Genomic DNA, 26,215 nt, shown 5'->3' with positions numbered 1-26,215 from the left:
TAAAAAAGCTTTTTGGCAGGTAAGATTTGGAGGAGGCCATCAGTTTGTGATCCCTCTCAGATATGAAAGAGATGGCCACTTGGCATAAAACATCTGTCCCCATGGAATTATCTAGATGGTCCCATGCAGATAAAATTAATCCCTATACTTGACACGAGTTACAAAATGTTAGTCATCTTTAACTCAAGTTGCTGAAGAGAATGGCACAAATTAAATTGAACAGGTGATTCAACAAATCCTTAGTTGCACTATTCATTTTTAACTTCTCACTCAAAGCTGCTAAAATGTAGTATTATATTAATATAGATTGGATTTTTTTCTCTCTTTCCAGGCCATTTTCTCTTAGAAGTAGTAGAACAATGGCAAATGACCAATAGAATCAAGCCCATCATATACTATATATTGGACATACAGTATTAGCTTAAATTGAATTATGGCCTTTCTCACAAAACATAAGACTATTTACATTTTATTCTTTTATTTAAAAAAATATATCTTTAATGATTTCAGAGAAGAAGGGAGACAGAGAGAGAGAGAGAGATAGAAACATCAATGATGAGAAAGAATCTTTGATTGGTTGCCTCCTGCACGCCTCCTGCTGGGGATTGAGCCCATAACCCAGGCATGCGCCCTGACCGGGAATCGAACTGTGACCTCCTGGTTCATAAATCGACACTCGATCACTGAGCCACGCTGGCCAGGCTACATTTTATTTTTAATATATTTTGAAAGTTAGCTAAATACTTTTATAAGTTAATTAGTAGAGGAAGATTACTATTCCCATTGAACAGAAAGGAAAATTATGGAAAGATTAATTTCTGGTCCCTCAAGCAGTGGCCTGAACTGAATAAAAATTTTGATACTTTTCCTAATAGACCACTTATTAAAATCAAGCCAGCTGCCGAGAAAAGAAACCCTCAAGTTCCTCTGGGCCATTTAACATTGGACAACACTTTGACACAAACCATCTTAGAAGACCCACACACAAAAGAAGTCCAATTCGACAACCATGCAATGACTGTTTTATTTGTCTAATTAGGTCACGTTCCTGGCATAGTGTCTGGCACAAAGTAGGGTACTCAATGTCTGTGGAACATAGATCAGTTTCTGGCGAGGCCTAAAATGTTGTGATTATTTCAGAGGAGATGCCCAGAGCTCTCTAAAATCCCCAAGTCATCTTGTCTTTGGATGGATTAACATGAGGGCTCAAGTCACAACATATCCGTGTTGCTGCTTTTTTCACCTTCCCATTCTTATGTTATTTTACATACACTGTGGACAGGTTTTGCACAGCTTGGGTAAGATTACGTGCCTTGCCAAGATGGAGGCCCTGCTATAAATAGAAACAAAAGACAAATCAAATCGTAGGTTAAAAAACTTTTTGCAGCAATGAAGTGTTACCCTTTAGTGCCCGGACTACTTTGCCCTTGAACATGACAGTCACTGGTGAATCATGTGGCCTGGGCCTTCTGTGCTGCTCGATGTCTAGCAGAATGGTGGTGAGATGTCTCTGAGGCTACTGCACCCATGGGAAGGATGATGTGAGAAGTGGAGATCTGGGTGGCTTCCATCGAGACCCGTTACATTTAATAATTTATCTATTTCGTTGGGGGTCCTTTAGCTAAGGCAGTACTTATTAATCAGAGTGAACTCCCTAAATTTTTTCCTGTTAACACTACATTTTTCACTATAAAATTTATAGATGTGCTTCTTTTCTCTTAGATTTAGATATTTTACTAGCTAATAAGACAAAGTGAGTAATGAACCTTTCAGGTAAATGCCAGGAGCTCTTAAATTAACATTGTTATTACAAAAAAGTAACTCTTCCTAAGTGATCCCATGCTACAGCAGAATTTTCCTTCGGTCTCTGCGCACACTTTTCAAGACTGAAATTCTCTTGTTTTATGCTCCCCTAAACAATACTTACTTCTCTGTGTATCCCAGATATAGCTGTTCAGGGCTTCTCCCAGCAGGTACAAAAAGTTCATAAAGATGGTTGTAGACCCAAAGAAGATGATTCTGGCTCCCGGGCCAATGTGTTCCAGGAAAGGGTACGCCCACATCCCGGTTACATGATGCACCCAACACACCCTGCAATGGAATTTCAATGGAGACATAGACAGGACTTATTCTCATGTCAGATTTCAAAGTTGCTGATATTACCAACAGGACCCCTTCCCCCATTCCAACCATGCTTCAGCAATGCCAGTCACAGCTTTGCTTCAGAGACTCAGGAACTACTGGAAACATTGTTGTAATTTATTTTCTTTTATTTTTTTTTTCACGCAGAACTAATTTTAAACTCACAGAAGAGTAGCAAATATGGTATAGAGAGCTCCATCCAGTATGCCCTTTGCTCAACTTCCCTGCATGGTAACATCTTGTATCACCATGGTAAAACGAAGCAGTGAACCTTGATACACAATACTACTAGCTGAACGACAGATTTTATTTGGAATTTCTGTTTTCCCATTAATGTCCTTTATCTGCTGCATTTGGTGGTCACGACTCTTTACTCTCCTCCAATCTGGCAGTTCCTCAGTTCCTCCTTGTCTTTTCTGACTCTTGAAGGGTTCTAGTCAGGGATTTGAAACTGTTGTTTGTCTAAGTACTGTTGTACAATCTTCTTAATCTCTTCTTTACATAACCACATCCCATCTATTTTTAAAAATATATATATTTTTATTGATTTCAGAGAGGAAGGGAGAGGGAGAGAGATAAAACATCAATGATGAGAGAGAATCATTGATCGGCTGCCTCCTGCACGCCCCCTACTGGGGTTCGAGGCCACAACCCAGGCAGGTGCCCTTGACTGGAATCGAGCCTGGAACCCTTCAGTCTGCAGGCCGACGCTCTATCCACTGAGCCAAATCGGCTAGGGAACGATGAAGGTTTTCTTTTTAAAAAGTTTTCTTGACTTACTAGGTCATCAAGCCATCTCAGATGCAGAAGTCCTGTTATGTGGGGTTTCACCTGGATTGGTGTGAATGATGCATCCACATGTCCCAACAGGATGTGCTTTCACCATTCGTTTCCTTGATATAATCAAGGCTCAATTTTCTGCACAAAAATGACTCATGGACTTGATCATCTATTTCTGGAGACTTCTTGGTTCTTGGTTGACTTTCAATTTCTATCTCAATCTAAGGCCAGTTTGTCTTAATGCCCAAATAGCTTCTGCTTAATATAATGATACCAGTTTTAATTTTAGCCTAAAAAAATGATAACCATTGTGCGTGTTTGTGTGTGTGTGCATACATACATATGCACATGTTATAGTATCACAAGACTTCTGGGATGGTCTATTTTATTAAATGTAGCTCCAGTGTCATTCACTTTAACGAGCAATTAAAATCGACATTTATTAATGCCTCCTATCTGAGTGCTGTGATACACACTAGGGATACAGAAGTAAATGAGACAAAGGTGATTTTTGTCCTCATGCAGTACCGTCTAATGAGGAATACAGATATTGAAAAGGAAATGACTAGTGTAGTCAGAATTGAGAAAAGTTTAAGTGTAGGATGTCCTGGATGCTCAGAGATAATTTCCTGCTTTTTGGGGGAACCTTGCACTTACCATCAGTGTTTCTTCCTCTTATGTACTCAATTTCCTTTCAAATCATTTTTTTCATAACTGATAAATATGTAAAGCACATATTTCAGCAAAGCACAACAAAAAATTTCCCATCAACTTCACAAATACTGCTCTCTATCTCTCTTTCTCTTCAAAAGCAAACTTCTCCAGTGTCAGCCAGTGGAGCAAAGTGTCTTTGGTTCAATTCCAGACAAGGGCATGTACCTTGGTTGCAGGCTCCTCCCTGGCCCAGGCCCTGGGGTTGGGGCCAGTGCAGGAGGCAACCAATTGATGTGTTTCTCTCACATGGATGTTTCTTTCTGTCTTTCCCTCTCTCTTCTACTGTTTCTAAAAACCAATGGAAAAATATCCTTGGGTGAGGATTAACAACAACAACAACAAAACACCCTCAAAACAAAAAACACACTGGCTCTCTGTCATCAGGTTCTCCGGTTTTCTTCCTACCTCTGGCGCTGTTCTCCTTGGATCTTTTTGTAAGTTCACCCTTCACTACCAAACCATTAAATGCTGAATTTCCTTAAGGTTTGGTTTTAAAACCTTCTTATAGTATGCATTCCCAGTTGATGAGCTTTTTCATGGCACTGCTTCATGTCTTCTACCTATTCACATAAATTTCAAAAATTTATGTCCCCATCCAGATCCCTCCTCTGTTCCAACAATCATCATCACATCTCATTTTGCACATCATAAAGATACCCTTGTCTTGATATATCTGCAGCCAATGTCATGCTTCTTTTCCTCAAACCTGGTCCTCCTCTGTTGCTCCTTATTCTTTATCTCTCTGAATGGTACTACCTCCATTCAGTTTTGCAACCCAAACCCAGGAGTCATCTTGTTATTTCCCTCTCTTTCATCACACATTTTCAATCCAAAACTTTGTCTTGTCAAGGTTACCTCACACATCTCTCCAATATGTTTATTGTTTACCATCTCCATCACCAGTATCATAACTTGTATTGCAATCATCCATCTCTGTCTAGAGTACTGTCATAGTTTCTAATCTGTCTTCCACCATATCTACTTTTGTCTCCTTCCCATTCATCCTCACAACTGCCAGAGTTTTAAAACCAGAAATCTGAACACATTATGTCCTTTCCTCAAACATGTCAATGGCCTCCCATTGCTTTTTTTGATAAAGACCCACATTTTTAACAAAGTCTAGAGTGCCCTTCATAGAATGGCTTCTGCCTGTTTCATCCCCCCATATCATACCTTGCTTTTGTTACACTGGCTTTCATTTGGTTTCTTGATTTTGCCATGTTCCTTCCTGCCATGTGGATTTTCACTTGCTCCATTTTTTTTTCTGTCTATGCTGTTAGTTACCTTACCCTTAGACTCATTAAATTATAGTTCTCCTTTATATCTTAGTTCAACTATTATAACGAACCAGTCATCAGTTAGAAAATTTTCTCTGACCTATTATATTAGATCAGATTTTACAAACTCTTTCAGAACCATAAATCTCTTTTATATTAAAGCTATTCTTTTTATTAGTACTTAAATTTGAATGACATATTTACTTGAATAATATTTCTCCCCCTTTATAGTATCTAAATATCTTATTGTATTTTCAATACTTACCACAATGCCTGTCACATAGTAGGAGAAAGAATAAATGAATCAAGTTACATTTAAGCTGTGATAGGAGGAGTAAGAGTTAATTGAACAAAGATGGGAGACAAGAACTTTCTAGCCAAATGGAATTGTATGTCAAAAGACCTGAAAACAAGGGAGAGCTCCCAGATATTCAAGAAGAAAACATTTTGTTGAGGTCAAGGGAGAGCGGGCATGAGGGGCAAGCAGACACTCCACTGTGGGTGACTTTTTAAAACATGGTAAGAACTGCAGACTCTATCCTGGTATGGACATCAGGAAGTCTTTGAGGGGTACTGAGTAAATGTGAAACAGATCACATGGTCAGGAGAGTGGGTTACTGGATCTCTAGGAAGGATGGTTGCAAGCTGGTTGGTTGGCAACTTAAATTCAGCGACAGTGGGAGTTCTTACACCAAGGGCTGTCAAATGCTGTGCTTGGGTTCTCCTTCCCTCCTTCCAGAAAAGCTGGCTGTTAAACATTGGCCAGTAACCCACAGGTTACTAGCACTTAAAAAAAAAGTAATATAAGAAAAGTAGTAATAATAATAAGAAAAGTAAGAATAGTAAGAAAAATAAGAATAGAAGAAAATAATAGAAAATATCAGAAGGTCTTGAATATAATGATGATAAAATGGTTTTGTGAGATTTGTTTCACTTGTGTGTATGTGTGTGTACACACACATGCACCTGCATGCTGGCTGGGTCATGTTGCCAAAGAAGTTTTATATATTTTTTTTATTCACAGTAAAATACATTTGAAAGGCACTGATTTTGGAAATAGAATTAGAACTTAGTGACTGATTGGACTTAGGCAGCTAGGGAACTGAGATGAGTTAAGGATTAATCATAGATTCCTAGCTTGATTAAGTGGGTGGGGAATGCTGCCATTTCCTGAGACAGGGAATGCTGTAAGGCAGCTGGTTTGAGGGGATGACGAGTTCAGTTTGGACATGTTGGGTTTGAGGTATCTGTAAGATATCCAAGGGGAGATATTCTGAAGGCAGTTACCTGGATTTGAACTGTAGAAAAAGGACTACTGTGGCAATATATATATTGGGTGTGTTGGAAAAAAGATGGTGGCTGAAGCCACCAAAACAGATTGAAATCATCCAGGTAGAATATAAGGAATGAAGAAAGTGAGTCCATGAGGGAGCCCTAAAAAAATCAAGATTTAAGGGATAGTTTGAGGAGGAGGAGGCTTAAAAGGAAACAAAAAAACGTGGGCTAGTGACATGGAAGGAAGACAGAAAAATGTGGCGTCTTATGCCAATGAACAAGTGGTTCAAGGGTAGAGTAGACCACATTTATTAACACTGTAACATTGAGAACTGAGAATAATTAGAAAACAAACTTTGCACATACAAATATATTTTTTTCTGATTTCAAGTGTTATATGTATCATACAAATCTACTTTGGATGCTGAATGGATATAAATGATAAATAGTTAAGTAAAGACAAATTGACCTGGTCAAGCTCTGTAGCTCTTTACACCGTATGGCCAAATGTCATCCCATCACACAGTTCACAAGTTGTGGAGGTCACTGGAGCCCTCAAGGAGCTGTAGTGAAGGAGACATAGCATCCCTCCCTTTTCTGGCTCTGTCACCCTTATATATCCTAGATAGACACACATACCCATTTTACTACTGATGACCTGTCAGTTCTCAAGATTATTTTATTTTAAAATATATATATATATATATATTTATTAATTTCAGAGAGGAAGGGAGAGGGAGAGGGACATAGAAATATCAATGATGAGAATCATCGATTGGCTGCCTCCTGCAGGCCCCCTACTGGGGACGGAGCCCACAACTCAGGCATGTGCCCTGACTGGGAATCGAACTGTGACCTCCTGGTTCATAGGTCGAGGCTCAACCACTGAGCCACGCTGGCCAGACAGATTAGTTTATTTTAAAGAAGATTTTAAAGTTGCTTTTATCATCACATTTTGGTAAGGAGTGAGGCTATTTGGCAGCTAGGCCATTAGGTCAGAAGACACAAAGAACACAGATTCAATGCAGTAACAGCTAATAGCTAGTGATACTGAATTCTTAGTGACAGGCACTGTTGTAAATATTTTATGAGCAATGCTTTGGGGAAGGTATTAGAGTGGTACCATCTTATAGATGAGGACACTGAAGCCCAAGGAGGTTCAGTAGGTTCAGTACAGGGATATGTACTTCCGCAGTACAACTCCTGGCTTGTATGCCAGGCTCCTCTAATGCTCTGAAGACTAGGATATGATGGGTAGGAACAGGGCTTTGGATGGCTTTTAATGGGCTCAGAACCAAAAATAACCTAAGTATAAAATATAAAATCTCTATGTAAATTTCTCTTTCCCCCCACTGACTCTAAAAGTAATTCATGCTCATTATGGAAAATGTGTGAAATACAGAAATGTTGCAAGATGCAAGATAAGTCAGTTTTGGTGAAGTTTTAATACAGGACTGAGCCTCCTATAAAACTCAGGGATCAGATTTTAAAATTTCCTCAGAGGAGAGGAAAACCACTGCAGGGCTGCAGGGGTAAAGTAATAAACGCTTCCTTCAGAGAAGGCACTGACTTACCTCTTACGAAATAATCACATCATTTATGCATTTAGCCTACTGGAATTTACTACGCTCCTTGGCAGGCAACGAGCGTGTGCCTTAGGGTAGAGTGAGATAAGGAATGTGCATCAGCTTCTCATCCAGTGGGTCTCCGTGTGCCTTCCATAGCACCTCCAACCTGATGCTTCTGAAGGACTTTTCAAGAGCATTTGGCTTTTGGCTCAAATGCTGATTTTAGAGCTGGCCCTCTCTTTAGATCTAATCCACCCATTTTAGGGCCATTCTATAGGCCCCTTGGACCATTTTCTGAGTACTAATTGCATGAAGACTGGTTCCTGTTACATTTTTGGAAACCTAGAGTTCTGTTGGAGCTTTATGGAATTCAGGTACTCATTCATTTGTTCAACAGACATTTCTTGAGCCCCTACTTTGTGCCAGATGGAGCAAGCAACAGTGGGGATGCAAAGGCGTGCCCTTGAGGAGATTATGGTGCAGAGGGGCTACCAAGGTTTCCGCTGCAAAGACTATAGGTCCCAGGGAATATGATAAAGGATGTCTGCCTAGGTGGAAACAGCACTCAGAAAACTCCTCTGGGTGACGTGTGTGTGATAGTGCTAGAGAATTAATGCATCAACTCACAGGCAAATACAAATGGAGAGGTCCCACCGGAAGCAGTGTGGAAATATCCTCTAGCTCAATTACAGATTGAATTAGAAGCTACAGAGAGAATTATGTGATCCTTCACTTACTGTGGTTTAATGGAGTATTCCTCAAGGCAACCTTTTAAGACATAATCATAATTTAAGATTGATCAAAGTCTTCCTAATTTTCTCATTGAAGCTGATCCAAATTTACAGAGCCTGGGATGTATCTATCCATCAGGCTGGCTTTATGGGTGTGCACTCCAGGCAGTCACTTGTGGCCCTGTGCTCAGAAGGGCCCCACACTTAGTTTAATGCTCGGCTGTCACCGTCTTGCAATTCTTAATAATTTTTTAACAAGGAGCTCCACATGTTTATTTTGACCTGGGCCCCACGAATTATGTCTATGTAGTTGTGTCATCTATACTTTGGATCAACTTCCAGTTCATCCACTTAGTAGCACCTTGGACATTATTTAACTTCTTGAAGCTCAGTTTCCCCTTTCGTAAAGGGGTATGAACTGCCTATCTTAAAGTTGTATTCATCCATTAATGTAAAGTGCTTAGCACCATCAATTTAGGTTAGATAAAACACACACACACACACACACACACACACACAAGCAAACAAAACCAGTAAAACACCTTTCCACCGCTGTTCCTAGTGCAGAAATATATGATATTTTTCTGTACTTCTCACACACGAAGATGTTTTCAAGGTTACAAGTCTCTCCACCCATCCCTGGGGAAAGAGGCAAATTGTGCGTGCCTCCCAAACTGAATTCCTGTAGTGAGGTAATGAGGGAATGTGTTTTCTTCCTGATTCTCAATCATAAATATCAGAGTAATTTATCCACACACACAGGCCAATAATTTGCTTCAGAATATTTTCCTCCAACACATGTCCTGGAGGCACATGCCTAAACTGGTTTTAAATGATTTGTTTCCTTTGAGTCCCACTTTCTACAGCCTACCTGGTCTTATGGTGATATTTCCCTGGAGAGGATTCAGTTCGCATTTCTCTTAATAAAATTCATACCGGTCTTGCTTAACTTTAATCATTTGGACCTTCTCAAAGCATATACGAGTAGGTGCCAAACATCCAGTTGACACACTGAACATTGTAGGGAACATGTGTTCTTTCTGGAGGGGAGTGGGGAGTGTAGTCAGCGGGGGACTAATGGCCCAAGCAATTTATCAGGGCTGGCTTTGGTGGTGAGAAACCCATGCGTTCATTCTTCTAGTTTTGGAAGGAGGGTGTGGTGGGGAGGAACATCCTAAATCCCGCAACAGAAATCATAATTTCCATATTTTTCAGAAATGATCTGTAGTGTTTCTTTAGCACATTTTGTGCTTCTCTTTCTTCTAGCAGACTCTTATTTTTAGGATTACAAACAATGTTCTGGTTATCCCTGCCATGATGACATCTTCCTTGATCCTGCAACCTCCTTGGACTACCGATCTTTCTCTCTCTAATCGCCAACCGTCTTTAATAAATAGCAAACTTTCCAGACATTTCTTGAGCTCCTGCTTTGTGGCAGTGCTCAGCGTCTCTGTATTATTTGTCACTACTGTCCTCTGTGTGCTGCTTCCACAACTGATGAATGTTTCTTTTTATTTTTTCATTCAACAAAAGTATATCAGTGCCTAAAATGTGTCAAACCATGAATGTAGCAGCATATAAAGTAGATGTGGTCCCTGCCCTTGCGACAGGGTTCCCAGTCTAACAGTAATACAGAAATTAGCTGACACACTATTATTATGCCCTGACTGATGCAAGGGAGGAATGGTCGAGTCAATTACTTTTTTTTCCAAGTTGAGTTGTAATGTTTGTTTTTTAAATATCATTTTAATTTTTATCAGAATCAAACCATTTAAAAGTTCTAGAAAGCTCATAAAAAATCCCCAGAAACTCCTGTCCCACCCAACTGCAGCTCTTGCTCTCTTTCCCATGCCTTGTCCTGCTCTCCAGGGGAAGCCACCTTCAACAATTTCAGCTGTTTCTTCTCGCTTTTACACCCATATTTCTTAAAAGTAGATGTATATTCTCTCTCTCTCTCTCTCTCTCTCTCTCTCTCTCTCTCATTTATTCTTTAATCCTCACCCGAAGATATTTTTCCATTGATTTTTAGAGAGAGTGGAAGAGAGAGGGAAAGACAGAGAGAAACATAGATGTGAGAGAAACACATTGATTGGTTGCCTCCTGCATGTGACCAACCAGGGCCTAGGCCAGGGAGGAGCCTGTAACCCAGGTATGTGCCGTTGACTGGAATTAAACCCAGGACCTTTGGGTCCACAGGCTGACGCTCTATCCACTGAGCCAAATGGACTAGCGCCATATATTGCTATTTCTTGAGTCATCATTTTTAGATATTATCTTAAGATTTTCTAATATGAAAGATGTTATGTTCTCTCCCCTCTTTTTCCCCTTTTATCCACCAAATACATTTAGATGATATTTTGGGGTCCAAGGTAGTTTTCAGTATTTTTGTTCTTATGCTTTTTGTGTTGTATCTAAAAGCTCTGCCAAAACCAAATTTCTTGTGTTTTCTTCTGGAAGTTCATAGTACTGAGTTTTACATTTAGATTTATAATGTATTTTAAGTTACTTTTTGTGAAAGGTGTAAATTTTGCGTCTCAATTCAGTTTTTTTCATATAGATTTCTAATTGTTCCAGCATCATTTGTTGAAAAGATACCCTTCTTCATTTTATTACCTTTCCTCCTTAGTTAAATATTAGTTGATTATATTTATGTGAATCTATTTTTGGGCTCTCTATTCTGTTCCATTGATCTTTGTATCTATTCTTTTGCCAAGACCACAGTGTCTTGATTACTGAAGCTTTATAGTAAGCCTTGAAGTCAGGTAGTGTCAGTTCTCCAATTTTCTCTTCTTCTTCAATATTGAGTTGGGTATTCTGGGTCTTTTGCCTTTCAGCATAAGTTTTAGAATCAGTTTGCCAATATCCACAAAATAGTTTGCAGAGATTTTGATTAGGTTTGTATGAAATTCATAGATCAAGCTGGTAAGAAGTGACATCCTAACAATATTGGGTCTTTCTATCCATGAACATAGACTGTCTATTCACTTACTTACATATTATTTCTTTCATCAGTTTATAGTTTTTGCATGTAGACCTTGTACATATTTTGTTAGATTTATATATAAGTATTTCATTTTTTTGGTGCTATTGTAAATGGTATTGTTTCTAATTACAAATACAATTTGTTTATTGCTAATATATAGCAAAGCAATTGATTTTTGCATATTAACCTTGTATACAGTGACTAATAAATTCCAGGATTGTTTTTGTAAATTCTCTGGGGTTGACTACATTTCAGCTGTGAACAAAGACAGTTTTATTCTTTCCCCTTAATTTATATATATACCTTTTACTTTCTTTGCTTGTCTGATTGCACTAACTAGGAGTTCTTATACAATATTAAATAGGAATGGTGAGAGGGGACATCTTTGCCTTGTTCCCAATCTTAAAGAGAAACTATCCAGTTTGCCATGATTTTATTTGTTCTGAAATGTGCATTGTTTGAAATAAATCTAGCTATACCAGCTTTATTTTTATTAGTATTAGCATGTTATATCTTTCTCCATCCCTTTACTCAGCCTATCTATGTCTTAATATTTAAAGTGATATTCTTGAAGGCAACACATATTCATATTGTTTTTTAAATATACCATGATAATCTTTGCCCTTTAATTGCTGTATTTAGACAATTCACATCTAAAGTGATTATTGACAAAGTAGATTGATTACTATCCATTTTTTATTTATTGCACTTGTTTTTGTTTTTTTCTTTCCCCTCTTTTATATTTTCTCTGGTTTTAATTAAGTATTTTCATGCTTCCCATTTTCTCTTCTCTCTTAAAAATATCAATTATACTTCTTAATACAAACTTTTATAGTGTTTCCCTAGAGTTGCAATACGAATTTACAATAAATCTAAATTCACTTTCAAATATCTTCTATAAGTAAATAGTGTTCCCCTGCCTTCACCTCCTCCCACCCCACCCCACCCCGCTGGCTTCTCTCAAGATATTGTCTTTGGTATTCTGCAGCTTGAATATGACATTTGTACATTTTTTGGCACTTATCCTGCTGGATATGCTCTGAACTTCCTAACTCTGGAGCTGTGGTTTGGTGTCATCAATTTTGGAAACTTCTTGGCCATTATTACTTCAAGTATTTCTTCTGTTCTGTTTTCTCTTCTCCTCTGGTATTCCAATTTCGTGTATGTTACACCTTTTAATCTTGCTCCACAGTTCTTGGATATTCTGTTCCATCTTTTTCATTTTTTTCCCCTCTTGCTGTTCAGTCTGAGAAGTTCCTTTGAATATTGCTAAGCTCACTGATTCAGTCTGTGGCTGTGTCCAGTCTACTGGTGACCCCATCAAAGGCATTCTTTATTTCTGTTAGTGTTTTGATTTGTAGCCTTTTTTTAAAATTTGTTTTTAGAGTTTCTAACTTCCTGATTATAATAGTCCTGTTTTTACATGTTGTTTACTTTTACCACAAGAGCCCTTAACATAACAATCATAGTTATTTTAAATTTCTTATCTAATAATTTCAAAATCTGTGCTATATCTGGTTCTGATACTTGTCTCTTTATACTCTATACTCAAGAGTATAAAGAGACAAGTATCATGCTTTGTAATTTTGTTGTTGAAAGTCAGGCCTGATATCTCTGGAATTAGAAATTGAGAGAAACAGAACTTTAGTGTGTTACTCTGCCTTGTACTTGGCTATGCTTACTGTTTGCAATAGCCACAGGTGCCAGAAGCATCGAGTTCCTTTAGTTTCCTTGTTTTTCTCTCCCCTTTGTCTTTGAGTTCCCCTAAGAACTCCTTGTTAAATAGAGTTTGCATCTTGTAACTCTTTCAGTTGTAATCCACTTTTATGTTGGAGCCCTGTTGATGTGGTGGTAAGTGTGGGATGGGGATGTGCTCTATAATAATATGGTTAAATCTGAGTCTTTTAGTGGGCCTGTGTTCCTGGTTTGTGAGCAAGGAAAGCTAGAGGGGGCTAGGGTTGGGTCATTGCCCTTCCTTTGGGTCTATAAGGCTCTGGTAAAGTTTTTTCTCCTTTAAAGAACACCTCTATTGTTGAGAATGCTCTGGGTGTATTTCAAAATGGTTACTTTTATACTCTCCATGCCAGAAACACAAAGGTTTTTCTTGGCTTTTCATCATTGGTTTCATTTATCTTTGAGTCTCTATCAGCTAGCACAGCCAATACAGAGTAATTACTGTATATATTTGCAGTACAAATAAATCAGTGAATAAAGGTAAGTCCAGAAAGAAGATGGTTTAGAACAAAAAGTAGAGAGTATTTCTACCTCAACACTGGTGACTACATTCAAAATGCAGGGTAATATTTTAAATTTTATATCCATTAAACAGAGGCAAAAATGTTGGTTTTTGCTAATTTTTAAAATGGGAAAGCAGTGGTGCTTTGCACACTGCAGAAACAACTGATGGCCTTCCTTCTTCCAGAAGAGTGTCTGGCTCACTATTCCGTTTCTGGAAGTGGAGCAGGATTCTATCAGGCTGGCTCCTGGAGCTCTGCCTCCACTCCTTCCCACTCATAGTTCTCCACAGTGTCCCCTATACTTGAGGAGCAAGTCCCCCTGTCTTGAGTTTCTAGTCCTGCTGACCTTGAGTTTCTATCCTTGTCCTGATCCCATTCTTGTCTGTCCATTGGGAAAGCTCACATTCCCCTTATCATCCACCCCACCTGAAAGGTGAATGGTTCCTTTCCAACAGCTTCACACTTTAAATGTCTTCCATCTTAATCCCGGGTCCTGTTCATTTATGCCCCACTGTCCCAATTCATATCCAGTTCCTTATTAATTTATGTTCTCCACCTCATATAAGTTTTCTTTTTAAAGTATTTAAAAATATGTGTAATATTTGGTGGGAATTTGACATACCTACATGCATGCAGGTATGTAATGGAGATACAAGGGCAAGTCATACAATGCCCTGGGAAATTTACAAATTGAAGCAGCTAAACCTGAAGCACTAACATCCTACCACTTCATAAATATTTTCAGATCTCCTAGCCTGTGGTAAAGAGAAAAGTAAATTAAATTAAGAGTTACAGTTTTTACTCTCTTCTAAGTGGCAGAAACAATGCTTTTGGCAGGATTGAACAGAAGAACAGATGCTAAGCCTTGGTAAATAAATTGTTCTCTTTATTTGAATGACTGAGCACCGTTGACTTCTCTGGTGATCTCTGTTAGAACAAGGCAGGCCACATAATAAAGCTCAAAGAATCAACTCACAACCAAGGGGAAGTGACACTTACCAGAATGTATTTATTTTGGACAAGAAAGACAATGAGCAAATCCAGGTGTTGAGTCACTAGAAAAAATGAACACATACACGAACACAAAAAAAATTCAAAGCTATTTTCATTCCTCAATGTTATCCTCATGTCTTGAAAAGTAGATTTTTTTCCTTCCATAGTTTTATACTATACTCTTACTAGTACATGACCACAGCCTGTATTTTGTAAGATTCAGCGCTGATGGAATAATTCTATTCATCACTTAGTTCCATTTGTCCCTGGAGCAATTATATGAGACTACTGAAGGTCATTAATTGGACATAATGTGATAAGATCAAAGGGACACTAGTCTCACTAGGTATAAAGATGTTTGAAAGAAAACCTGAGTAGACAGCATGCCCTCCCTTAGTGTCCTACCCAAAGACCAGCTTCCTGACTATACTGGCATTACCAATATTCAATTTCTTTTCATTAAGCAGTGACACAGTGAGTATTTGGATACTGTCTATGTTACAAATGGGAATAACAAAGGAAGAACTGCTACCATGGAAACTACCTGATGGCCTTTGTGGTGAGCTTCTTGCTACTTGAATGCAAGCAAACCCCATACAACAAAGGGCTTATCAACATTAGGCATACAGCTTCTATGCAAGAGCACTCATTATTAACTTTAATGAATGCCTTGAACATTGCAATCCAAGGCAGCATTATTCTTGTCCAACCTCATTATTAGATAAGCACAGGGGAACTTGCATTAAGTTATATTTTGGATTGCAAAGCAAGAGTCAATTTAAGGCCATCTCCCATGATTTGTCTCTTACAAAAACAAGCCACATAGTTTAAAGATGCATACACTTGGAAAGAAACTATTAAAAGCAAACTAAAAATCTGGATCATTGCCTACTACATTTCAATAGATCAAACTCACTTAATTTGTATGTGTCAGATTTTTCTTCCTCTACACAGTGCTTTCCTCAAAGAAAATTCATCCAAAGGTTTAGAGCATGCAATGTTTTAAATGTAGCTGTATTTTATATAGCTGGATATTTTAAAGAAGAATTTATTTGGTCAAGTTCAGCTGATATCCTTACTAACTTGATATGTTATTAAAATGCTGATTTTCCATAATTTAATAATTTTGGAGAGTGTGCATAGCCAAAATTTTACTAGAGTTAACAAGAAGAAATAAAAATTGAGTTAATAAAATTAATAGTAATGGGAGTGCATATCACTAGTGGTTTTCTTTCTTTTGAAAAAGTACTTTCACTCTCTCCAATGTCAATTAAGAGACTATGTCTAATGCTAGGTTATATTTGAAATCCTGGCTAGTATTCTAGTCTTCTCTACCTGTTTCCACCTGAGTGAATAGCCTCTTGCCACTTTCCAGTTTTGTTCTAGAAGCCTTCATTTAAGAATGGAATACCAAATGTGAAAAAGAAAGAAAATGGGAGAATTAATAAGCTAATATGTCTGAAAGATTTTTAACTTTGATGGAGAGTTTGTTCAGGAATACAAATAAATAGGTTTTGACAAAAATTAATCACTCCAGTTCTCACTTATTTTTAAAGTTGTAAAAATAATCTCTGAGGAATCACAACCATAATTGTGCTGGGATGAAATTTAAACTACTATCCTGCCCTAGTTCTTAACATCTTTGACCCCATGAATTCATGGTTTCCTTCCTTCCTTTCATCCTTCCATTTCCCTTCTTTCCTTTCTGCCTTCCTTTCAAGTTTACTGAGCCCAGTAATACACCAGGCAGTCTCAGGCACTGAGAATAATATGGAGAACATCATAGTAGTTCACACCCACATGCTTACAGCCCAGTGGAGGTGCAGGGCGAGGTTTCTGAGCAGTGGTATAAGTGCTGTGATGAGGTGACTGGGGGATGCATGGGAGTGCTTGATAGGGGCACCTAACACCAACTCAGAGTGTCAGGAATGGTTTCCTGGAGGAAGTAATATCTGATCTGAGACTCAAGATAAGACTTCGAGTGGGGTGAGGCCTGGAAGAAAATGGTTCACACAGAAAGAAGAGTAAGAAAGATAAAGGTAGGTTCATAGAACTATAAGAAGTTTGTGTGAAGTTCTGGGGAAGAAGCAAAGCTAACTTCCATGGGTTTTGTGTGCCATGAAATTATGACCATGCAGCACAGACCTACACTAGACTGGGAAATCAGGGAAAGTTGCTTTCTTTTTTTTTTAATTTTGTTTTATTGCTTAAAGTATTACAAAGAGTATTACATATGTCTCCTTTTTTTTCCCCCTTGACCTTCCCCTGGCCTCCCCTACCCTCTAGTGTCTTGTGTCCATTGGTTATGCTTATATGCATGCATACAAGTCCTTCAGTTGATCTCTTACCCTCCCCTCCCCCCAACCCTCCCCGGCCTTCCCGCTGTAGTTTGACAGTCTGTTCAATGTTGCTCTGCCTCTGTATCTGTTTTTGTTCATCAGGGGAAAGTTTCTTAGAAGTGATGTTTAAGGTAAAAATTCAAGGTGGCGGGGCGTTTGGTTGGTTAAGAGGTTGAGTTGGGAATAGAGTGCCAGGTGAGGGAAGAACATATGTGAGTGTTGTGAGGCAAGAAGGAGCATGGTTTGTCTGAGGATGGAGAAATCGAGTGTGGCTACAGTGGGCAAGGACAGGAGATGAGGTGTTTCAGGGAGGTAGGGATGAGGTCATACAGGGCCTTTGAGGCCACCTTAGGATTGCAGCAATAAAAAGCTCTCCAGATGCTGTACTGCTTCACTCCCAGTTCTTCTCCATCAATGTGTATGCAGCAAATTAAAGTATCAAGAAGAATCAAGAATCACTGTTCTTTCCCTCAACACTGGCTCAGGCATGAACAAAGGTGTCTCTGTTAGGGATGACAAAAACTGTGCCTGGTGGTCCTCATTTATTCATTGGCCAAGACAACTGATGTCATGGTATGTGTGGGGCAAAAGGAGACCCATATGGATGATGAACCCAGAACAAGAGAAGTATCTGTCATGTTACTGAATGTGGTGAGATTCCTACTGGGTGAGATGGGGAATCAGACATCACACCTTCTGCAGTGATTCCTGTTGCTCCTGAGAAACACTATGTTCTTCTTAGTGAAACTCATTGAGACCACTTGTTACAGGTCCTGATTGACACCTTCAGTGGCCCAGTTACACATACTGCTATTCTGGCTGCACTGTCCCTGTGTGCCTCTGGTCATGTACAGCTGGGTAAAAAGGCTTGGGTTATGGTGTCACCTACACATCTATGAGGGTTACACCTGCTGTGTGTTATCTTATTTATGGACTCAGCTAGCTAGGACTTGGAAAATATTGCTAAAGGTTGTGAGAAAAAAGATGTCAGAGCTTCACTATCTTAGCCGAGAAGGAAATTGTTCATGATGTTAAGGAGAAATGGTGCCACCCTATCACAAATGTCAATCAGGAGCTATGCTCCCTGGAGAACTGAAGTCCTAATGTCTGGCGAGGTTCTCAAAGAGGGTCTTAGATCCAGAAGCTTTTCCTAGCCATCCTTCTTAGGCATGGAATCATGGCATTCATGAGGATGCTTCCAATTCAACCATAAGATGTGATGCTTATATTGGAAAGGACCTATATGCATCATCTGGTCTCATGGTATTATCAAGTATCCTGGTTTTACTGACTTTAGAACGAGGAGATGTCACAGTCTTGGAAACAACCATGGTGAAAATTAAGATGATCACTGCTTCGAATACAAGTATGGTGTCTAGATACTCTCTTGACAGCCAATGTGGATTAGTAAGAGGATAGTGTCTGTTGACTGCTGCCAATACTTTCAAATGGACCGCTGGCAGATGCACTGCACTTTCTGTACAAATTAGTTCACATGACAAGTTTACCCTGGCAGAAGTAGACATCTTATGTCACAATCATCCATTTGGAATACACCTTTTAAAAAAGACGCCTTGTCTGATAGGCAGGCAAATAGCATTATTTCACATTGTAATCAAGTTAACTATTTTTTGTAACACATTTTATAAAATTCTGTACATACTTTTGATTTAAAGTTTAATATATTTAGTCGGGCACTTTGTGTGACAAAAGGAAACTAAAGGTATTGTTCTTATGGAAGGGACTTGGTCTAATGTGATGGCTCCTTGGTTGAATGACAGTTTCTTGTGAGCTGTTCACTCCTCCATGGCCTGATCAGATCTGAATAGAGTACTAATGACAATTCCTGGATTTCTCCAGAGGCTGGCATGAATTTATGAATGAATTGCCACTCCTTTCTTGTAGTTTCTTGCAGAGCTAGAAAACAGCATTAGCCTTCAGACTCCATTGTCTTTCTTATCCAATGTTTTTCCAGCAAGATATCATGGGGCTAAATTACTCACTATAGTTACAAAATGATTTTATTTGTACCTGTAAATTTATGCATTGTTTTAATTTATGTAAGATTTTTGTATGTAATTCTCAGCTTTTAAGGATGACTTACACATCTTGTTTTTCTACTGTCATGTGAGAATATCACAGTCCAAGGATACGTCATTGTATAAGGAAAAATAAAAGTCTACCAAGAAAGAAAAAACAAACCTCAAATTGGAAAAAAAGACCCCGCTATTGAAGAGTTTTAAGTAGGAGGATTGACATGACCAGATTTGCATTTTAAAACAAACTATCTGGCCAAGAAGTGGAAAGTGGGTGGGAGACAGTGTAAGAAAGTTTGCTATGAAGATTTACGCATTAGGAAATCAGTAGACGAATAGCACCTGTCAAGGAGGCTTGAGAAGAAGCAGCCGGAGAGAGTCAGGTATCATAGGAAATGGGCAAATTGATCAACCAATCAACTAACCAACCAAACCAACCAACCAAACAAACAAACAGAAAACTGGTTAAAAGTACAAAGTTGTGGAGAGGTAAAATACAAGTAACCATGATGGGGAGAGCAGCAGAATTAAAATTGTAGTGATTGGAGGAGAGCAAAATATCAATGGCTCCAGGTGCACTAAACTTCTTTGACTGCCTGAGGTTTGGGTAGAGTGGGAGGAACCATTAAGTGATGCGGAGAGGGATCAATTTTGAAAACTGGGAGGAAAACACGGAGATTGTTATATCACCTAAGTCGGAAGAGACAGATTCAGGAAGGGGAATGTTTCCACATGGAAACTACTGAAATGTCCATTGAGAAGAGGTCTACAAAGCATTCAAGGAATTCAGCAAAACAGAAGTCATTCATGGTGTCAGCGAAAATTTTACTAAAATAATGAAGCTTAAACCACATTGGAATGGGTTGATGATAATATTAACATGGTACCCACTCTGTGCTAAGTACTGTTCTATGTGCTTTATGTATACTAAAGATTAGTATTACTTTAGTCATCGCCACTGAGGGTGTGAGCTCAATGGGCTCCAGTGTATGAGAGAAAGTTCTGGTATCCCTTGCTTTGTCAACACTCACTATCTAAATCTAGGAAGAGAACAGATTCAGATAGGGAGGGAGACTTGTGAGATGGAGAGAAAGCTAGAACCAGAGCAAAGCAGATAGCCAGCTTGGCCAGCAGCCTGCGAGGTATAGGTTCAGCTCACACATACAGAGAATTGGAAGGGAGACCTATTTATTTTATATCTAGCATGTGATAAGAGGAATGCTTTCTTCCATTTTGGCACAAGGTTCTGGAATGTCCAGTCACAACCCTGGTATGCTACTAAGAGATTTCATATCCTGAACCTTCTGCTGGTTCATCAGCTCCGAGATAGTCTGAAAGGGAGCAAAAACCAGCATCTTTTTTATAACAATTAAAATCTTTGGATTTATATAAAGTGACATGATGTGTGGGACATTGTTTAGGTCTTGGCATACCCGTGAATGCCTAGGGCAGAACACCAAAGAAAAAAGTCTGTTTTGAAAGCTTTCTCAGCATATATCTGAGAGAATTCGCTAGTTAATGCAAATACATGTCCAAACAAGTACTGGTTTGCTTAGGGAGTACACAGCACTGGCAAGCCTCACTTGGCGTGAAGAGCATGAGTAATGCTTCATTTTAATGAGGGATCTTGGGGGTCTATAATGAAGACGATGTGGTATTTCCCACGTGTCTCTTTGAAACTCTGACTGATTTTACCTCCAGTGGAAAGAAAACCCATCGGAAAGTATGTAGTTCCTGAAACCTCTGGGGCTTTACAAGATTCAGATAATTTAACAGAATATAAGTGAATTTGTGGAAATATATCCAGAGTTCCCAGAGTAAAAAAATTCCCTTCCCACAGGTAAGCAAATATGAGTGCAAAATAATAAGAATGTATTTTGGGGAGGGAAGAGAGAAGGGCATTTGAGGCTTAAATGCTATGGGCACTCCCAGGTATGTTGTGAACACTGCAGCGTCCTTGAATAATTGTGTAGCTTCCCTACATGGCTCTTCTGAAAGATAAGAGTCATTTGACTATCAAGTTCATATGTATAAAGCACATACATGAATTTTTAAGATGTAATTTCACAGTCTTACTTTACCCGTGAGCCCTGATCATTTGGAGCTTTCCTGTGAGAGAAAATGAATACTTAAGGTTTTAGGTGTAAAAAGAAGATCTAGACAGTGACTAGGAAAACAAATGTTCCCCAGTCCTCACAAATGGTCTTTGACTAGTCGATGAAGTGGCAGATGGAATGAACATTACTGCACATTTGTTCTGAGGTCTGCAGTCTGGATGTCCCCTTAGAGCTGGTCATAGAGTGTGACTTCCTAGAAGCAAATTCCCTTTCTGTTCAGATCTGGGACATTATGTGAGCATTCATGCAAAGTATGTGAAGAACTGCGCTGACCTTCATCCTCCATTTCTGGGCTGGCTGGAGCTAAACGCTCCATGGACACTGGGCCTTCCAAAGCGCTTCAGGAGCTTGATGGGATTAAGCACAGTTGGGGAGGGCGTGTTGGAAGAATGTTCTTCAGTCCTTCAGGCTTAAAGGAGGGGACGGTGACCCAGAATTCAGGGCAAGAGAGTCCTGAGAGATAGAAATGCTGGCAGGAGAGACCTCTGCTGTGTAAGCTAATATATCAAAGAGAACTTGAAATTATAAAGAGAAATAAGAAATTTTCTAAAGATAAACAATTTTGAAACATTAAAACATGGTAGGAACTGCAATTAATGTGTAATAGACTTATCAGGCAAAACCTCTTATCAGATAAATTTGGAATCTCCCGCTTGGGACTTATTCATGCCCAATAGACAAATTAGAGACTTACCCCAACTTAAAAAAACAAAACCACTAAATGCATGCTATATGTAATAACTAATCTGGAATAGGTTTTAAACTGACTCGTATATTTTCACTTGTTTCCTATGAAGTTTAAAGTCATGTCTCTAAGAGGTCATTTCTCCCATCCTTATTTGCATTCGCTGCAACTCCCCCATTCCCCAACAAAAGCAACAACAAAAAATCCCAAGCAAAAAAAGCCCTTAAGCAATAAAATCGGTGTCCAAGAACAACATTTAGTTTGAAAAAGAGTTGAAAAATGTAGCCTTGGAAGAACCACTGCTTACATGGGATTGTTCAACAAATTCCTGTTGTGTGAGGTTTGGCATATACTTTCTAAAAATATAAGCATCTGGGGAAATGAGACAAAGCCCAGGTCTTGGACCAAATGAGGCACGCAGTATGAATCTGTTAGTGATTATATCCATAATGAAATATGTGCCCAAATTTAGCAGTGCAAAATCTAATACAATACGAAAGCCCAGCAGGCACTGTCCTTACCATAATATATAGCCAAGAGAGAAGGTACATATGGTAGTGAGTCCGCTGCTCCTGCTGGGATACCCATGGTGTGATGTCCTCATCTCGATCAATATAAAGGGCAAAACTGTCGTGTGCTGAAACAGAACAGAGACCAGGTGACACAGATTCTCATCATCGCCCATCCGTAGTGGTTTTGCCTTGTCTCCAGTCGGAGAATGGGTAGTGTAAATCCCCAGCGAAAGCAACACATCAGAGAATAGCGTATGGACACAAAAACACAGAAAGCGTCAATTGCTCCATTGGTATTTTGCTTTTGTATCTTAATTTTTGAAATTTTATTTATGCATTTTACAAGAAATTTCTATAACACAGAAAGGCATATAGGAAGAAAATTGGAACAAAAATTGGAACAAGAAAGGAATAAAAATAACCAGTGTTAATATTTGGGTATATGTCTCTCCCCTCCTTCTTATACATAGTTAAGATCATACTGTGCATTCATTTTATTTTAAATTGTAGCATGAGAATTCCTGATATGCTATTCTAAAAATCCTTCTAAGAATATCAACCATGACCATAGCTGCTTAAAATTTCACCTTATAGATGTACCAAAATTTATTTAACCAATTCCTGTTTTGGGACAGTAAGTAGTAAAAGATTTTCAATTTTTCACTTGTAAAAATATAGTTAATATCTTTTGTAGAAGTCTTTGTATGGATGTCTGAATGTTAAATTATTTTCTTGTAGTCAAAAGCTATAAAGATTTTAAGGATGTTGATACATAATGCCAAATTCTGTGTGTACCAGCAACAAGTTATGAATATTGCCAAATTAGCTTCAGTTTGGTACCAGTTTGCACCAGCAGTTCATGGATTTAGATACGATGTTTGAAGGCAGACACTAACGAAGCTGGGTGGAACATTACCACTTGCTTTTTGGACCCAGTGGCTACTCTATATGCTCAGTTCAGGGAGCCAGGTTGAGGATGAAATTTATCTCCTCCATAAGGTAGGAAGGAAGGAGAGTCAAGTGTTGTTGGTTTTGAAATTTGGGGGACAGATATAAGGGACAAAGAACTTCTTAGGTAAAACCAGGCTCAGGATATAGATTTACCTTCTAACATTGTAGAACTTCCCAAGAGTAAGAAGATGACAGAACTAAGAACTGAACTATCAGTAAGTCTGAATCCTATTTAGACCCCCTTAACAGCTATGAAGGAATCTTTGTTTTAGAAGCTCTTGCTGTATTGTTTGCATATTCAAGGAAAAGGCAGGAAATTGAAACCCTAAGTATTATAGCAAAATGGAACCAGGTTGTAGGTAGGCCTTGTCAGGAAAAGAGATAGCGGGGATATCAAGGTGAACATTTTTGGAGCTACTTTTTATATTCATAGAAAAAAATAGCACAAGATTTTATAAGAAATATTAAGACTGGTGCTTGGCTGGTGTGGCTCAGTGGTTGAGTGTTGACATATGAATCAGGAGGCCAAGGTTCTATTTCCAGTCAGGTCAGGGCACATGGCCAGGTTGCAGGTTCAATCCTCAGTAGGGGGCATGCAGGAGGCAGCCGATCAATGATTCTCATCACTGATGTTTCTACTAGTATCTCTATCTTCCTCTCTCAAGTCAATAAAAAAAAAGAAATATAAAGACTGGAAATTCTTTGTCTTAAGCATTCTTCTCTAGATAACTGTTCTGACTGCCAATATATTAGTAATTAGAGTATGGCATTCCCAGGATGTCAGGTGGGTGATTCCACAGTTGGGTAAATTTACCTTTCTTTATCCTTTGTTTCTCTATTATTGTCTTAAAACAGTATAATTAGCTCTAAAAGGAACCATGTAGAATGTACATGTGTGGTAATTCAGAGATAGTATGCATTTTAAAGATCTATTTTATTTTTGTTGTTTTTTCCCACCTATTCACCTCAGATGACACTGGCCTGGAATTTCAACTGCTAACAATCTATAATAATAAAAGGGTAATATGCTAATTAGACTAGATGTCCTTCCAGAGGAAGCCAGGGCAGAGCGAAGCCCAGGTCCCGGGTGCCTGCCAGCGGCCGGAGAGAAGCCCGGGTCCCGGGTGCCGGAGGGAAGCCGGTGCCGGCAGCCGGAGGAAGGAAGGCCAACTCTTGCACAAATTTTCGTGCATCAGGCCTCTAGTAGTTTTATAATGGTTCACTCATGTAAAATTAAAATGTACGGCTAGCAATAAGGCCAAGTGTTATCAAATTTTACATAAAAGAAAAATCCATGCAAATAAAATGAAGATAATGCTGACTCTGATGGCCCGTGTGGGTTATAGGATGACAATATTATTTTTGACTCATTATTAAACAATGTCTAAACTCTACCTCTTCAGCCATTGTTCCAAGCTGAGAAGAAAGTCTTCCATTTTTCTATAAAGTTATATAAGTTCAAATAACGAATCTGAATATTTTTAGTTATCCAGTTATCATTACGTTATCTGGCTTAGTTGCTGATTATCAGATGCCATACCTGAAAGTGTTAGAATGTACTTTGATGGTGCTAGGTAGAAAAGCCCTTTGAAAAATTAAGATCTTTCTGGGTTACTTCATCATTGGCATCATTACTATTTAAAAGGAACTACTTGTTCCATCAGTGACTTAACCAATGACAAAATATCTTTGTATGGCTAGCTGTGCCTGGGACAGTTTGGCTAGTGGCAAATCTCAGGAGAAGGTTTTTCTGTATCAGGGTAACTTAGCAGCTTATCATGCAGAATTTCCAGGCATTAGAAGATGTGTATCTACCTCTCCAAAAATTTATCATGCACATTATGTTTACCAATAAACCACATATATTACCAAAAGCAAAAATAGTGCAAAATATTTATAGCAAATATAAATGTTGCCTTGCAGGTAAAATTTTATGAATTAGAACAATTGTAAAACTCTATAAATGGTCCTGCTGAATCTCTGAGTAACCCTTAGCAGCTCAGTTATAACTCGAAATCCGAAGTAGCAAGAGGAATACTTGCTTGAGAAGTATAGGTACAAGAAATCCAGTTCTTATCTACCGTGCTTCAATGACACAAGAACCAAGAAGGAAATATTCAATTCAATTCAAGACCATCAGCTGTTCAAGAATGGCAATCTTATGTTTTGTTCACTGTGCTATTTGTAACACTTAGACAAGAACCTGGCACATAGGAGGTGATCAATAAATATTTGTGGAGGTAATGTATTTAATCTTTAAAACAACACCTTAAGTGGGAATTATAAACTGCATTCTGCAGTTTATAAAGGTAATAAAGACTTGGAAAAGGGAATTATCTTGCCCAAAATCATAGAGCTAGTAAGTCTGAAGGTAAGGTTCAAGACCAGTTCTATCTGTCTCCAAATCCCTCTGTTTTCTACATTAAATTATATCTTTAAAAGATGTAAGTTAAATAACCTTTGATTCAATAAACCTGTGGGAGTACATGATTATAGATCACTTATGTTGCCTCTCAACAGACCAGAACTATTTTTTGGTTGAGCCTCAACATAAACAAAAAGGTCTTCAGTGTAAAAAACATATTTTGCTAAATGTGCTTTTTCCTGTGGCATATAAGCATTCTGAGGGAGCTCTTAAAAACTGCTGTTAAAGGCTCTGACCCCGAGGCCTGCTCTGTAGATGTTAGGTAGGGATGTTAGTAAGTATGAGAGGGGCAGCAAAGACACACTAGCATGCAATAGAGACTCTCCTAAATGGAATCGGGAGGGTTGAAAGGTGATTGAGAGGGAATTACCTTTTTACTCTGTGACTCAATATTATTTAAGGCCAGGTCTCTGTGCCACATACATTATCTTGTGTGCCATCAGGGGCACA

At 38.7% G+C, this 26,215-nt stretch overlaps 1 protein-coding gene across 6 annotated transcripts in view; it reads right to left on the bottom strand.

Annotated features, from left to right (window-relative positions):
* The window catches only part of AIG1 (androgen-induced 1), a 209,416-nt gene that overhangs the window by 5,416 nt on the left and 177,785 nt on the right, over positions 1 to 26,215 (bottom strand). For 2 of the 6 annotated variants that reach the window (XM_005859076.2, XM_014533886.1), the window contains 2 exons: positions 22,399 to 22,514; positions 1,928 to 2,091 (listed from right to left, as the gene is read on the bottom strand). In XM_005859076.2, the coding sequence (XP_005859138.1) occupies positions 1,928 to 2,091; positions 22,399 to 22,514 (280 nt within the window). Of the gene's footprint in view, positions 1 to 1,008; positions 1,334 to 1,927; positions 2,092 to 21,491; positions 21,690 to 22,398; positions 22,515 to 26,215 lie in introns of those variants that run through there. The other 4 variants (XM_005859077.2, XM_014533885.1, XM_005859078.2 and 1 more) reach the window with 4 other exon arrangements.

Source organism: Myotis brandtii, unplaced genomic scaffold, assembly GCF_000412655.1.
Source record: "Myotis brandtii unplaced genomic scaffold, ASM41265v1 scaffold123, whole genome shotgun sequence".
Lineage (NCBI taxonomy): Eukaryota > Metazoa > Chordata > Mammalia > Chiroptera > Vespertilionidae > Myotis > Myotis brandtii.
Note: the sequence above shows the minus strand (reverse complement) of the source record. Positions and strands in the feature narration are given on the sequence as shown.